This window comes from Jaculus jaculus, chromosome 9 (assembly GCF_020740685.1).
Source record: "Jaculus jaculus isolate mJacJac1 chromosome 9, mJacJac1.mat.Y.cur, whole genome shotgun sequence".
Lineage (NCBI taxonomy): Eukaryota > Metazoa > Chordata > Mammalia > Rodentia > Dipodidae > Jaculus > Jaculus jaculus.
The window spans coordinates 122,482,596-122,498,954 of NC_059110.1; the positions used below are offsets into that span (position 1 = coordinate 122,482,596).

General features: G+C 49.8%; 1 protein-coding gene across 1 annotated transcript in view; it reads left to right on the forward strand.

The window, feature by feature from the left end:
* The first annotated feature begins 773 nt into the window (after positions 1 to 773).
* Positions 774 to 16,359, forward strand: part of Ube2o (ubiquitin conjugating enzyme E2 O) — a 56,633-nt gene continuing 41,047 nt past the window's right edge. Inside the window, exon 1 of the mRNA XM_004655212.2 lies at positions 774 to 1,205. Coding sequence (XP_004655269.2) covers positions 774 to 1,205 — 432 coding nt within the window. The remainder of the gene's footprint in view (positions 1,206 to 16,359) is intronic.

Consider the following 16,359-nt stretch of genomic DNA (forward strand, 5'->3'; position numbering starts at 1 on the left):
CTTGAACTCACAGCGATACTCCTACTTCTGCCTCCTGAGTGCTGGGATTAAAGGCTCACACTTCCATGCCCGGCAGGCTCACACCTTTAATCCCAGCACTTGTAGGTTGAAGTAGGGTCGCTGTGAGTTCAAGGCTAGTCTCAGCTACAGAGTGAGTTCCAGGTCTGGGCTAGTGAGACTCTATCTCAAACAACCCGGAGGCTTGGCATACATCTATAATCCCAACGCTAGGGAAACTGAGGTAGGAGGATCACAGTGTCATGAGTTTGAGGCCAGCCTGGCTACAAAGTGAGTTCCAGGACAGTCGGGACCAGAGACCTTGCTCCAAGCCAAACCATCACCAACAGAAATCCACACCCCTTTAAAAAAAAAAAAAAAAAGGAAGAAACGTCGTTGACAGCGCTCTGCCATCCTCCGCACCACCTGGGCCACGCCCCTTTTCCTCGGTGACCACTCCACTTCCTCCCCCTGGTCCCCGCCCTGGTCCCTTCCCGGCTTCTTTACGCCGGCCGGTCCCCCGAGGCCTCGCCCCGCCCTCGTGCTGCAGTCCATCCTCTTCCCCCGCCCCCGCCCCCATCATCTTTAGCGTCCCCTAGCGACCGGGCGGCGGCTCCTAGCAACCGCATCCCGGTGCCCTAACGACGGCGGCACGTAGGGCCACGTCAGCGCGCGCCGGCCCCGCCCCCGCGCCAGGCCCCGCCTCCCCGGCCTCGTCTGCCGCCGCCGCCGCCGCCGCCGCCGCCGCCGCCGCCCGAGACTCGCGCAGAGCAGTTATGGCGGATCCCGCAGCGCCCGAGCCCGCAGCCAGCGCTCCCGCCCAGGCCCCGGCCGCAGGCCCGGAGACGGCCCCGACCGGGCCAGCTGCAACCCCCGCCCCGGCGCCGACGCCGACGCCGACGCCCGCTCCGGATTCGGCCTCCGGGCCGTCCTCGGACTCCGGCCCCGAAGCCGGCTCGCAGCGCCTGCTGTTCTCTCACGACCTGGTGTCGGGCCGTTACCGCGGCTCGGTCCACTTCGGGCTGGTGCGGCTGATCCACGGCGAGGACTCGGACTCGGAGGGCGAGGAGGAGGGCCGCGGCAGCTCGGGCTGCTCCGAGGCGGGCGGCGCGGGCCACGAGGAGGGCCGGGCCAGCCCGCTGCGCCGCGGCTACGTGCGCGTCCAGTGGTACCCGGAGGGCGTCAAGCAGCACGTGAAGGAGACCAAGGTGCGGCGGGCTGCAGCCCGGGGCCGGGCCGGGCCGGGAGGGCGGGAGCCGGCCGGGACGACGACCGGGTGGGTGTCGGGGTCACTGCAGTGGCCGCCGTGGGAGGACCGCCTCGGCGGAGGGGGTGCTCTCCATGCAAAGTCATTGCACCAGCCTGGGGGTGCCCACGCCGGCTCGGCTCGGCGGGCACCGCGGCTCTGGGACCCGGCTTCACGGGGAGGGGACGAGCGAGCCGGGTTAAGCCGTGGCGTCGGCCTCGAGATGGCAGAAGCGGATGGACGCCCCGTGGGGACCTCCCCAGGCTCCGAGGCGCGTTCGGCATTACACCAGTGCGGCGTTTAGCTGACACCTACCCCCCCCCAACACCCCTTCCAAGGAGCTCCAGTGCTGCAGTGTGCATCCCCAGAGGGAGGCCGGGCCGGGTCTGTGGAGGCAGGGGCTGTGGGCATTCCAAAACAAAGCTAGAGGTGAAGATCCCCGCGATGCAAAAACCCGAGAATCCTCCAGATTATGGCCGAATGCATGATGGGAGGCATCTCAACCTCTTCTTCTTCTTCTTTTTTTTTTTTAGGGTTTTGTTTTGTTTTACCTTGCTGCCTCATTTTAATTGCTCTGAGGGAACTTTGTGAGTAAAATCATTAACAATCAGAACTAGGATATTAAGAGCACTGAGGAGGGGCCGTGTGTGATGTGACAGCTGTTACTGGGGGGCCTCTGGACTTCTTGGAGAGAAAGTCATACAGAACCATGGAAGGAGTGTTAAAAGCTGTAGGGATTTTCTTAAGCTGAGGCTGTCAAGCAAATGCCAGAATCTTCTATGCTATTAGGACAAAGTATAGGGAATATGGCAGTTTTGCAAAACAGACAGGCCTGTCATAAACCTGAAACCTTACAGCCAAGGTTGGGTTTGTTTTCCTGAGTGAGAGTTCCTATCAGTGATCCACACACACTTCTGTATATCATAGCTCATTCCCTCATTCAGCTGCCCTTAAAGAAAACATTTCTAAGCATGAATCAGACGCATCACTTCAGGTCTCTGGGAGGCTGTTATTTATTTATTTTTGCAATACTGGAGGGTTGAACCCAGGAACATGTAGATGCTAGGCAAGTGTTTTACCACCGAGTCACATCCAGGGCTCATTTTACATTTTTTTGGTTATTCGAGGTAGGGTCTTACTCTAGCCCAGACTGACCTGGAATTCACTATGTAGTCTCAGGGTGGCCTCGAACTCCTACATCTGCCTCCCAAGTGCCAAAATTAAAGGTGTGCACCACGCCCGACTATTTTACTTTTTCTGAGACAGGTTCTTGCCAACTTGTGACCCTCGTGCCTCAGCCTCCCTAGTAGCAGTGGGGTAACAGGAGTCAGGGCACCACACCTAGCAGGGGAGGCATTTTAGAAGTTAGTGTGGGTTTTTCACACTGAGGAGAAAAGGACCACAGAGGAGCAGGGTTCATGCCCCATTCTGCAAGGGAGACTGAGGGGATGGCTTGGGCAGGGAAAGGCTGTACTGAGAAGAGCCTGTGATCCATTTTCTTGTGACAGAAGTGACTGCTGATACAGCAATGTCTCTTGTCAGTAATGCACATGCATCCGTGGTGTAAATCCACACACAGCTCCCTCAGAAAAATGCAAATTGGGTAAGAACTTTTATGACGCTCAGAAAATTCAAGTATTTGGAAAATACATTTTGCTGCAGAATGCTTGTTAAAAATAATTGTGGGGGGGGTGGGGGGAGTTACTGCTTTTTGTACTGTGAGTGCATGCATGTATTGTGTTACTGGCAGTCCACTGCCAGTGGCTTTCTGTGGGGCTTAAAAAGTGCTTTATTACCCATCTTTTCTAGAAGTTTATGACTTTTAGAATGCAACTTGCTTGGCTCCAGTGTCCTGGGCACCATGGCCTTCTGCTCTGGCACTCAGAGAGCAGGCCCAACTGGCTACTGGCACTACCATGTTTATGAGTTGTTCCTGTTCTTGACTTTGGTGGTTCACTCTGTTTATAGTTAGGTTCTGCTGCCTCTCCACCACTTGTAATTACATAAAATTTGACCTGAAATACCTTTTGTGGAGTTACATACAAAACAGCATTACAGCCTCTAGCTTGGATGGATTTTGAAGGTTCCTGTTCGTGACTTTTGTGTTGGGACCCATCTTGTGGCTCTGGTAGTGATTTCCTCTGTCATCGAAGTTTCTATAGCTTCTGGACTTAACCAAGGCCAAGGAATTCAAGGAAGTGGTGGGATACAGAACTCCCAGGTGTGGGCAGCAGGTCCCAGTTCTGTTTTTAAGGACTGGAGAGGAGATTTGGGGGAATGGGGAAGTAAGCTGTCTGTCACAATGAATTGTGTCAACAGTACAGAATAATTTTGTGGCTACATATTCAGTTGGTAGGGAGTGAGTGAAGGCTTAGGAATCGTCTCTTTCTGTCTCATTTTACTTTGTAGCTCAGACTGTGCGGAACTCCTCTTGTAGCACAGGTTGTCCTGAAACTTGCCATCTTCCTGCCTCAGCTTTCTGAGTTGCTGGGATTTCTCCCTTCCTCCCTCTCTCTGTTCCTTTCTTTTTATTTTTGGTTTTTGGTTTTTGGAGGTAGGATCTTGCTCTAGCCCTGGCTGATCTGGAATTTACTATGTAGTCTCAGGGTGGCCTCGAATTCAAGGCAATCCTTCTTCCTCTGCCTCCCTAGCGCTGTGATTAAAGGCGTGCTCCACCACGTCCAGCTTTCTTTTTTGAGGTAGAGTCTCATTCTAGCCAGGCTGACCTGGAGCTCACTCTGTAGTCCCAGGCTAGCCTCAAACTCACAGTGTTTCTTCTACTTCTGTCTCCCAAGTGTTAGGATTAAAGTCGTGCACCACCACACCCAGTGTAGCTGGGATTTCAAGAAGAAACTCCATGCCTCAGTTAATACTAATCTATTTTTAAATTTTATTTATTATTATTATTATATTTTTGGGTTTTCAAGGTAGGGTCTCACTCCAGCCCAGGCTGACCTGGAATTAACTCTGTCATCTCAGGGTGGCCTTGAACTCATGGCAATCCTCCTACCTCTGCCTCCCGAGTGCTGGGATTAAAGGCATGCGCCACCACGCCTGGCTCTAATTTTTATTTTTAAAAAATATTTATTTGAGAGAGAGAGAATGGATGTGACAAGGCCTCCAGCCACTGCAAATGAACTCCAAACACATGCGCCCCCTTGTGCATCTGGCTTATGTGGGTCCTGGAGAATCAAACCGGGATCCTTTGGCTATGCAGGCTAGCACCTTAACTGCTAAGCCATCTCTCCAACCCTATTTAATTTTTTTCATTTTTTTTTTTTTGGTTTTTCAAGGCAGAGTCTTCCTCTAGCCCAGGCTGACCAGAATTCACTCTGTAGTCTCAAGGTGGCCTCAACTCACAACAATCCTCCTACCTCAGCCTACCCAGTGCTGGGATTAAAGGCACTCTACTGAGAGTTTTTTTTTTTTTTTCAAGGTAGGATCTCACTGAAGCTCAGGCTGACCTAGATTCACTGTGTAATCTCAGGGTGGCCTCGAACTCATGTTGATCCTCCTACCTCTGCCTCCCAAGTGCTGGGATTAAAGACGTGCACCACCATACCTGGCTGTGGTGGTGCACATCTCTTTTGTAAAAAATATTTTTATTTAAGATAGAAAGAGGAGGAGTGGAGAGGGCACGCCTCTGTAATCAAGGCCTTTGCCACTGCAAACGAACTCTAAGGGCATGTGCCACTTTGCATCTGGTTTTATGTGGATATTGGGGAATTGAACTAGGGCCATCAGGCTTTGCAAGCAAGTGCCTTTAACTGATAAACTATCTCTCCAGGCTAATACTAATCTCTTTTAAGATTTTTCGAGGTAGGATCTCACTCTAGCCCAGGCTGACCTGGAATTCACTCTGTAGTCTCAGGGTGGCCTCGAACTCACATTGATCCTCCTACCTCTGCCTCCCAAGTGCTGGGATTAAAGGCGTGCGCCACCACTGAGATATACTAATCTTTTTTTTAAAGTCTTTTGTTTATTTTCATTTATCTATTTGAGAGCGACAGACAGAGACAGAAAGAGGGAGAGAGCAAGAGAGAGGGAGAGAATGGGTGCGCCAGGGCCTCCAGCCGCTGCAAACGAACTCGAGATGCATGTGCCACCTTGTGCATCTGGCTAACATGGGACCTGGGGAATCGAGTCTTGAACCAGGGTCCTTAGACTTCACAGGCAAGTGCTTAACTGCTAAGCCATCTCTCCAGCCCGAGATACTAATCTTTTGATATAAGTTTGTAACAAACATTTATAGAGATGGGCAGCAAGTCCTTTGCTGCCACTTACGTGTAAATGCCCAGCAGAAATAAAGTCACTTCTTTCACAGAGTGTGGAATTTATGGTTCTATCCCCTTCCCCTTTTAAAAAAATCTTCTAAATCTAACTTTATTTGAAAGAGAGAAAGAGATAGAGAGAATGGGTGCACCAGAGTCTCTAGCCACTGCAAACAAACTCCAGACACATTTGCCACCTGGTGTATCTGGCTTTACCTGGATACTGGGGAATCAAACCTGAGTCCTTTGGCTTTGTAGGCAAGTGCCTGAATTGCTAAATCATCTCTCCAGCCATCCCCTCTGTTTTTCTATTTTTTTTATTTTTATTTTTTGGTTTTTTGAGGTAGGCTCTCACTCTAGCCCAGTCTGACCCGGAATTCACTATGGAGTCTCAGGGTGGCCACCCCCTCTCCCCCTCTTAAAAAAAAAAGTTGATTTATTATTTTTTTTGAAGGGGGAAATGAATATGGAAGTATCAGGGCCTCTACCACTACAAATGAACTCCAGATGCATGTGCCACCTTGTGCATCTGGCTTTACATGGGTCCTGGGGAGCCGAACCTGGGTTCTTTGGCTTGCAGGCAAGTGCTTTAACTGCTAAGCCATCTCTCTAGCCTCCATCCTCCTTTAAAAAGTATTTAACTGGGGGGGGGGGGGACTCCAGACACATGTGCCACTTTGTGCCTCTGGCTTTACCCAGGTACTGGAGAATTCAACCCTGGACCTTCTGGTTTTGTAAACAAGTGCCTTTAGGTGCCGAATTTCTCTTTTCTGCCCTGATGGTCCTTTTCCTGAAGCTCCCTGTGGCCAGGGCTTGAAAGAAGCAAACAGCCTTCCCTCTTCCAGGCCCTTTCCCATTTTCTTACTCCTTAGCCTGGTAGCTTGTTCATAGGCTTGACATTTCCCACCTGGCCTCAGGTATTCTCTGCAGAGGTTGGCTCCTTCTCCATTGCTGGTTGATCATCCTTTGAGCAGCACTTTGAAATAAGGCCAGAGGCTGACAGTCGTCTAAGCCTTCTTGAGCCCTGGGTAGACCTGGGTTGTTGTGTGGCTACCCCCTGCTGTGTTTCGACGAGTTTTCACCCCACAAGGAACAGATACAACATGACCCCGTGTCTGCTCAAGCTCAGCTTCCTTCTGGAGCTTCCCCCAGGTAGGCTGACCTGGATTCACCACATAGTCTCAGACTGTCCTCGAACTCACAGCAAACCTCCTACCTCTGCCTCTCGAGGGTTGGGTTTAAAGGCGAGGGTTGGGATTAAAGGGTGTTCCATCATGCCTGGCTTTTTGTTTGTTTTTAAAATATTGTATTATTTCTTTGCAAGTCAGACATACAGAGAAGTTGGGCATGCTGGCACACGCCTGTAGTCCCAGCACTTGGAAGGCAGAGGTAGGAGAATTGCCGTGAGTTCGAGGCCGCCCTGAGACTACAGAGTGAATTCCAGGTCAGCTTGGGCTACAGTGAAACCCTACCTTGAAAAATAAAAAATTAAAAAAAAAAAAAAGGAAAAAGAAAAAGAAAAAAGGAAGGGAGAAAGAGTGGGTCAGGACCTCCACCACTGTAAACAAACTCCTGATGATGTGCCACTTTGTACACGTGGCTTTACATGGGTACTGGACAGTTGAACTTGAGTTCTTTGGCTTTGTTGGCAAGTACCTTAACTGCTAAGCCATCTCTGTCCAGCCTTTTCTTAATTTTATTTATTTATTTATTTTGGTTTTTCAAGGTAGGGTCTCACTCTAGCCCAGGCTGACCTGGAATTCACTATATAGTCTCAGGGTGGCCTGGAACTCTCAGTGATCCTCCTACCTCTGCCTCCAGAGTGCTGGGGATTAAAGGCGTATGCCACCACACCCAGTTTGTGGGTTTTTGTTTTTTTTTTTTTAGATGAAGTCTTGCACAGCTCAGCCTAGCCTTGAATTTGCTATGTCGCTGAGGTTGATCTTGAACTCCTGATCCTGCTTCCACCTCCCAAGTGCTGCCATTACAGGTGTGCACCCTCGCCCAGCAGTTGCTTTCCCACCTCTGCGTTGTTCTTTCCATTGCTGTAACATGTAGGCTGTCCCGGGTATGAGAGGCAGTGTCTGCATTCAAGCTGTCTGTGGTTCCTCTGCCTTCGTGGGGCTATGTGGGTGAAGCATCCCAGATGACAGGTCTCTGAGGAATTTGCTTTGCAGTTTATTTTTGGCTCCTGCTCAGACCAGCATTTCCATGGGGAAGGCTATTTAGGTGTAGCATCATAGCCTGAGAAGTTTGTCTCACTAGTCCAGGTGCCAGCGGTGCCCATTAACAGCCACTGTTTAGTGATGTAATAGGAAGAAGTTATGTAAGGTTAGCCAAGGTGCAGGGCTAAGTGCTTCTAAATTGCATTGTATTCAGATAGGATCACAGCTTGGAGACTCTTCACAGCTGTTCTGTGATTTTTATTCTCTGTCCCTTGATTTCCCTGCTTCTAATTCTGGGCCTTAGGGCTTCTGGCATGCCTCTGTGCTCATTGCCTGACTCAAGGGCACTTTGGCCAGATGATGGTGTGTGTTTTGTATTGCAATGGGAAGGCAAAACTCTTGGATGCTCTTTGGCTGGCACCTTCTCAGAATGACCTTGGCCAAGTCATTGCCTCATTTTCTCTCTGCCATGAGATCTGAGGTTGTTCTAGTCTCTGAAATGAGCCTGTTCAGATGCAGTACTCCGAAGGGTAGCGTGTCCATGCTCCATCCTGTGGGTTAGTCAGTGCCACCCTGCCCTGAAGAAAGTTGACTCCCTGGGGCACAGGCAAGCACAAGGTGCAGAGGGAGCTGTTTTAGCAGCATAGGCATTCCCCATTGATGTGTGCCCAGGAGGGCTGTGGAAGGTTGGGCTTCATTAAGTCTCTTCTAGCTGTACTCCTCAATCTCATGTTCTTTTGTCTTTATAGGAAGTTCATGCGGGGCGTAGTGGTACACACTTTTAATCTCAGCTCTCAGAAGGCAGGGATAGGAGGATCGCCATGAATGAGTTCAAGGCCACCTTGAGACTACAGAGTGAATTCCAGGTCAGCCTGGGCTAGAGTGAGACCCTACCTCAAAAAAACAAAACAGAAATTCAGAAATGTGCAGTTAAAGATAAACCTACCAGCCTCCAGGTGGGGTGGAACATACCTATGAATGTGTGCTGGCTTCCCTCTTTTATTTATTTATTTATTTATTGGTTTTTCGAGGTAGGGTCTCACTCTAGCTCAAGCTGATCTGGAATTCACTATGTAGTCTCAGGGTGCCTTGAACTCAGTGCCATCTGACCACCTCTATCTCCAGAGCACTGGGATTAAAGGCGTGCGCCACCACACCCGGCCTAAAGTCCTCTTTTGAAATTCCCCAAAGACAGGTAACAAGATTACGAATTTCTAGGATGATGGAGATCTGGATAAGAGACAAATGTGCGCTGTTTACTATGGGCCTGGCGCTCAGGGTGCTGTGCTCAGTGCTCACAGCCGCCCTGTGAATGAAGTGCTATTATTAGCTGCATCATTCAGAGGAGAAAGCTGAGCAACAGTGAGGTTACGGAACTGGTCCAGCATCGCCGCGCTGGGGAGCGGAGGAGGCTGAACACTAGTCTAGTCGGCGTGTTCCCACCTGACGACACCCAACTAGCGTCCTGACCAAATGGGAGTCTGCAGCCAGTGCTGGCGTAGCTATCCAGTCTCCAGTCTCTAACGAGTGAAAGCCTTAGTGGGATAGGAGGTCGCCCCAGGCAAGCAGGGAGGGAGGCAGGTGGTGTTTTACCAGGTGCCAGCGCTGTGTGCTGCTTGCCAGGCTTCTCAGAACTGTCAAAATAAATACCTCTTGTTTCTGGTGAACTCTGAGGGCCTCAGTGTTGGATGAAAGCAGCTGGGGTCGGACTCAGTCCAGCACCAAGTGCCCATCCTCCCCAAGCAAAGTAGTGGGCCCCCAGCAGCTGGCATTTCCCAGTTCTCTTAGAAACCGCCAACATTGGGACTGTCAACTTGACCTCCTGTCCCCTCAGCTGCTGCCATTGTCATCCTCCTGCTAAGAGCGCTGAGTCATGAATCAGGGTCAGGAAGGGTTCCCAGGAGAGGCCTGAGTTCAACCTCAGCCTGTGCACCACCTTTTTTGCCTCAGGACATTAAAGGTCTTTTTGTCCCTTCCCTACTTTGCCAATTTATTGTGTTCTTTTTCACTTTCTTGTTTGCTCAAGAGGAACTTTCTCTTTTTTTACTATTTTACCTATTGTCTGGCCTCATGGAGTTCTATGGAACCTGTTGAAGGCCAGCACTTTTCAAAGGGTGAGGTTATCATGTGTAACGTGAATACTGCTACCACACTGCCAGGCACATGAGCAATGTCAGCTGCTCCTGGTGTCCCCAGAGCTGCAGTCAGGGCTGAGGTCTGAGCTCCAGACTGGCCTGTTTCTGGGTTGAGCTGCTAATTTCAGTTGGTCATCAAGAGGTTTTGAAAAGTGACACTTGAGACCATTTAGAAAGCACCCTACAGTTTACAGGGTGCTGCCTGCCCCTTACCCTGCAGGAAGTTTGAGAGAGTGGCTTTTTATTTTTATTTATTAGAGACAGTGGGGAAGGTGAGAGAGGGGACCTGCCAGGGCCTCTAGCCACTACAAATGAACTCTAGATGTATATATCACCATGTACATCTGGCTTATGTGGGATCTGGACAGAGAATTGAGCATGTGTCCTTAGGCTTCATAGGCAAGCACTTTAAGCTTTAACCGCTAAGCCATCTCTTCAGCCCTATTTTTTTGTTTTTTGTTGTTGTTGGGTTTGTTTTTTTTTTTAAACTGGAGCCCCTCCTGGCTCTGCTGGGCCTGGGGAGGGAGGAGGCTAGGCAGCTCTCACAGAGCAGCAGTGCCCATTCACAATTTCCTGACATCTCAGCCCCAGGGGTCTATCATGAACCACCTGACGTATGTGGTTACAGACAGGGAGGAGCTGAGTGCTTACTGGAATTTTTTCTTTTTTTGTAGTTCAGAGTAAAATTGAATCACGTTAATGGATAACTGTCTCAATTTGTCCCATCCAAGGTTACTTGCCAGCAGCTCAGGGTGACTGTTGAATGAAGCCTCAGTTATTTGTATCCAAGTTGCCCAGAGTTCACCGAGGACCCAAGTATGCTGTTTTTCTAAAGCAGGGTTGTGCAAGGTGATTGTCTGATTCAAACACATGAGCAATGCTTTCTCATAAGGATTCAGTTGTCAGTATATATTGGAGGGACTGTCCTTTTGGGGTTATATCCAGCTTATACAGTTGGGGCATTTTCAGCTTGTTTACCTGTTTTGAGAGATTGGAGCCACACTTAAATTCTGCAGTTGGGTCAAGGGGCTGAGACATTTGCTGAATCACTTTTGGTTCAAGTTGATAACGTAGTGGTATCTGGGAAGCAGTCTGACTAGCAATTTAAAAGGTAAAAATATTAAGATACTGAGTCATGTTTGGGGGTGCAGTCAGCCCTACCGACAGACAGCAGAATGAAAACAGTCAGCACTGACAGGGAGATTTCCTGCAGGCACCCTCAAAGAGAGCGTCCCTCATTTGCATACTGCCTGGGGGAGCTGGTTTTCCTCTGGCTGCAGCTCTGGTCTTCCTCCTCCCTCTGTTCAGTTCTGATCCTTTTGCAGGAGCTCTACTGAGATGCAGGCTGGGGAAGCTGCCCTGACTGGCTGGCCTCCCCAGCACAGGTCGGGGGTTACAGGCCCGTGCATCCTGTCTCTTGTGAGTCTTCAGGAGTCTTCAGGAGCATCAGGCTTGGCATGTGCACTGCTGGAAGCTTCTGTTTAATGACTTAAGGGGTTTCTAGGGCCCTGAAGGTTGATGACATCATCTGCTAGCCAAGGATAAAAGCCTGTCCCTGGTTTTGGGCATCCTAGCACTGTGCTGTTGGGAGTGGATGTCTGCCTCTGTATCTTCCTAACCTCCTCCTTCTGCCTGGCCTCTCACTGGGTGATTGCTCCCCAAAGGTCATAGATGACTACAGAATGGTAGGTCACTGCTTCTGTTGACACTGCTCTGGTCCTTGTCTTCCTTTGGACCTGTTGGTCTTACTTAATGTGGTCAGCAGTGCCCTCGTAATGGAAACTTCTTCCCTGGACTCCATTATACCTGACTGTGCCAAAGTTTTCTCTCTTGCTTTTTTTTTTGGTGGTGGTTAAAATATTTATTTATGGGGGCGGGGAGAGGAAGAGAGAACGGGCATATCAGGGCTTCCAGCCACTGCAAATGAACTCCAGACCTATGCTTCACCTTGTGCATCTGTCTGGCCTACATGGGTCCTGGGGAATTGAACCTGAGTCGTTTGGCTTTGCAGGCAAGCAGTTTAACTGCTAAGCCATCTCTCTAGCCCTCTTTTTTCAAACCTTTTAAATTGACAACTTCCATAATTATAGACAATCTTCTCTGTATGGTTCCAGTTTTAGTATATGTGCTGCCAAAGCAAATACTCTCTTGCTTTATAATCTCCTTCCCATTCATTATCCTATAGACTTTGCCCAACATCTGTCCTTCCTCTCCCCTCCCTCCCCTATTCTCCCCTCCTTTATTCTTTCCTCCCCTCCCCACTGTCTTCCCAGGTTCTAAGTACACCTGGTACTTGTACTGGGATGAATGCCACATGGGCATCACCTTCTTAGCTGCCAGTCTGAGATCTCCAGCATCTCTCATGTAGAGCCTCAGACTTTGTGGGTGTGAAATCTTGTGATGTGGCTGTCTTCCCCTCTAAAACAACATCCTCACCCCAGCTTTTTAATATGAGAAACATTCAGACACATAGAGAAGTTGAACAACTAACTGCCAGCCATGGTGAGTCAGCAGCTGTTGTCACAGTGCCATGGGGCTTTAACCATGTGCACGAATGTTTCCTCCTGAGCCACTTCTGAGTTTGGAGCAGACGCTTGCCTCAGTGCTAATGCCCGTGGCTTCTGGCAGCCAGAACATTGGGGATCGTTTCAAGTTAGCTTTTGGCCCTTATTCTAAACATGCTTGCCCTCAGTGACTTCCAGAGATGCCTCTCAATTCCTGTACCCACTTCGTAAAAAAAATTTATTTTTATTTTTATTTATTTATTTGAGAGCGACAGAGAGAGAGAAAGAGGCAGATAGATAAAGAATGGGCACGCCAGGGCCTCCAGCCACTGCAAACGAACTCCAGACTTGTGCGCCTCCTTGTGCATCTGGCTTACATGGGTCCTGGGGAATCGAGCCTTGAACTGAGGGCCTCAGGCTTCACAGGCAAGTGCCTAACCACTAAGCCATCTCTCCAGCCCTGTACCCACTTTTATTTCCTTTCTTTGAGATGCTCTGCATGGAACCTCGGCCTCATGTACGTGCCAGTCCCACTGAGCTATCACGCTGGCCTTCTTTACTTTTTTTTGGTTTTTGGTTTTTTGAGGTAGGGTCTCACTCTAGCCCAGGCTGACCTGGAATTCACTGTGTAGTCTCAGGGTGGCCTCAGACTCACGGTGATCATCCTCCTACTTCTGCTTCCTGAGTGCTGGGTCTTAAGGCGTAGACTGCCATATCTGGCTTTTTTAAAAAATCTTTTTATGGTGCTGAGCAAGCCCCTCTACACGTGAACCATGCTCACAGATGCCCGTCATCTGCTTGCAATCCCAGTTCCTCCCGGTCTGTGTGGGCTCCCAGCGGACTATCTCCAACCCAGCCCTTCTCCACTTTTTTTTTTTCCTTTCAGTATTTCATTTATTTGCAAGGAAACAGGGAGGGAGGGGATGGGCATGTCAGGGCCTCTTGTCACTGCAGACAAACTCCAGATGCATGAGACCTTTGTGTATCTGATTTTATAATCAAAGCCAGGCTGTCAGGCTTTGCAAGCAAATGCCTTTAACTGCTGAGCCATCTCCTCAACCCTTCTCCACTTTCAGTAGCCCGTATAGGCACTGTAAGTGCAGATTAGTCACAACGCACCGTATTGCAGTTTACTGTTTGGGCAGCTCCCATCACAAAGCTCCCAGATGGGGTATGTGTGCAGAAGGCTAGAACTGAGCTAGCTGGAGCTAGAAATGTAGCAGTGCCTGGAGTTAAGTCCTAGCAGAAGTAGGTACTGCTGGCCACAGGCTTCCCAGGACATGGTCTGCGTGAGAGCTATGACTGGTTGTCACTGCTCTGGGTTACCTTCCAAGCCTCAGTAGTGCTGCTCAGAGCCATTTAGGGATAGTACTGGTTTGACGCTGATGGATTGTCTGCTGGAGTTGTGAATCTGTGACAAGTTAGAGGCCCCAACAGGAGCACGTACCTCATGGTCTCTGGTTCCTCTGGTGGGGAGCATGTCTGTCTGCTTGAAGGAACAGCTGTACTCACCTCTACCCCTCTCCCCAAAGCACTGGACAGTAACATGTGAGTCTCCTCTGATGATCAGCACACAGGCCTCCCAGTGGGCGCACGGCTCTTCTGTTGGAGACAGAGCGCCAACCCTGCCAACAAGCCAGCTGGGCTTTGTGTTCTGCCTGTGTGGACACTGCGGGGTTGCAGTGGTACAGCAGGCCTGCCGCTGGGAAGAAATTTAGAACCATGCAGATGTAGAAGACCCCTGGAAGTTCAAGGCCACCCTGAGTGAGACTACATGGTGAATCCTAGGTCAGCCTGGGCTACAGTGAAACCCTACCTTGAAAAAACAAACCAAAAAAAAAAAAAGGAAAAAGAAAGGAGGGAAGGACAGCAGTCCTAGGGCTGGAACAACGGCTTAGTGGGTACGTTGCTTGCCTACAAAGTCAAAGAACCCAGGTTCTAGTCCCCAGGACCCACGTAGGCCAGATGCACAAGGTGGCACATGCATCTTGGAGTTTGTTTGCAGCAGCTGAAGGTCCTGGCATGCCCACTTTCTCTCTCTGCCTCTATCTTTCTATCTCTTTCGTAAATAAAACAAAAAAAATTTTTTTTTGAGGGAGAGTCTCATTGTAGCATACGTTAACCTGGAATTCACTCTGTAGTCTCAGAGTGTCCTCAAACTCAGGGTGATCCTCCTACCTCTGCCTCCCAAGTGCTGGGATTAAATTGCCACCACACCCAGCTAAAACATTTTTTTAAAAACTTATTTGAGAGAGAGAGGGAGAGTGAGAATGGGTGCACTAGGGCCTCCAGCCACTGCAGATGAACTCCAGACACATGTACCCCTTTGTACATCTGGCTAACATGGGTTCTGGGGAACCGAACCGAGGTCCTTTGGCTTTGCAGGCAAACACCTTAACCATTAAACCATCTCTCCAGCCCTAATTTTTTTTTTTAATGCATCTAACTGGGCTGGAAATATGACTAAGGGGGTAAGCACCCATGTAAAAAACCTGGTGTGACTCACCAACAAAATGTCACAGGCTCCAGGTTCATTGAAAGGTGTTCTCAAGGAAACGCAGCAGACGAGTGATGAGGAGGGTCCCATCATCCTCCTCTGGCCTTTGTGCATGTGCACACTCATCTGCACATACTTTGCATACACCACACGTGCACACACACTTGGCAGGACATTAGGGGTGGGTGAAGTGAGGAGAGTGTGAATGAACGCCATCCAGACTGGCACTTCTCCAAGGCTGGTGTGTTGGCCCACATGTGCGCCTCTCAGTGTGGATTGTTCAGTCAGCCAGCCAAGTGAGCTGGGCATCTGCGAGTCTGAGTGGCTCCCATTAGGGCGGCTGTTCTCTGAATGGCCTGCTAACACATGGACCCTTCAGGTCCTGTGGCCGTCAGTAGGGTCTTTGGGGTGGGTATGCATGTTTGTGTGCAGGTGCATGTGGAGCCAGTGGCGGATGGCAGGTGTCTTCCTCAGTTGCTCTCCACCTTATTCATTGAGGCAGGGCATCGTGAACCCCCAGTTTGCCCATTGGTCTAGTCTAGCCAGCCACTTTGTGCAGAGGACCTCTTGTCTTCAAGTTCTGAGCACTGGGCAGGTGGGCTGCCAGTCCCACCAGGCATTTATGTGGGAGTTGGGGATCCAAACTTGGGTCCTCACGCTTCGGCAAGTGCTATTATTCACTGAGCCACCCTTCTCAGCCCTGGTCCTCGACTCTTAGTTTTATGTTATTCATTTTAAGGGCTTCTGTTTCCTTTTTTTTTTTTTTTTGAGGTAGGGTCTCGTTCTAACCTAGGTTGACCTGTTCACTATGTACTCTCAGGGTGGCCTTGAACTCACGGTGATCTTCCTACCTCTGCCTCCCGAGTACTGTGATTAAAGGGGTGCACCACCATACCCAGCTTGCTTTTCCTTTTATTTACTTATTTTATTTGCAAGGAGCGGGGGGGGGGGGGTGGGGAAAGGGAGGGAGGGAAGGGGAGAGGGAGAGGGAGGGAGGGAGAGAGGGGGAGGGAAGAGGGAAGGGGAGAGGGAGGGAGAGAATGGGTACACCAGGGTCTCTAGCTACTGCCAACAAACTCCAGATGCATGTGCCCCTTGTGCATCTGGCTTACGTGGGTCCTGGGGAATCAAACCTGGGTCCTTTGACTTCACAGGTAAATGCCTTAACTGCTAAGTCATCTCTCCAGCCCTCCTTTTTTTTTAAAGTTTATTTTAATGAATTTATTTATTTGACGGGGGGGGGGCGGAATGGGCACCAGGGCCTCCAGCTACTGCAAACGAACTCCAGATGCATGTACCAACTTGTGCATCTGGCTAATATGGGTCCTGGGTAATCAAACCTAGATTCTTTGGCTTTGCAGGCAAACCCCTTAGCTGCTAAGCCATCCCACCAGCCCTTTATTTATTTATTTATTTTGCAAAATTTTTTAAATTAACAACTTCCATGATTATAAAAAATATTCCATGGTAATACTTTCCCTCCCTCACTTTCCCCTTTGAAACGCCATTCTCCATCATATCTCCTCCCCTTCTCAATCAGTCTC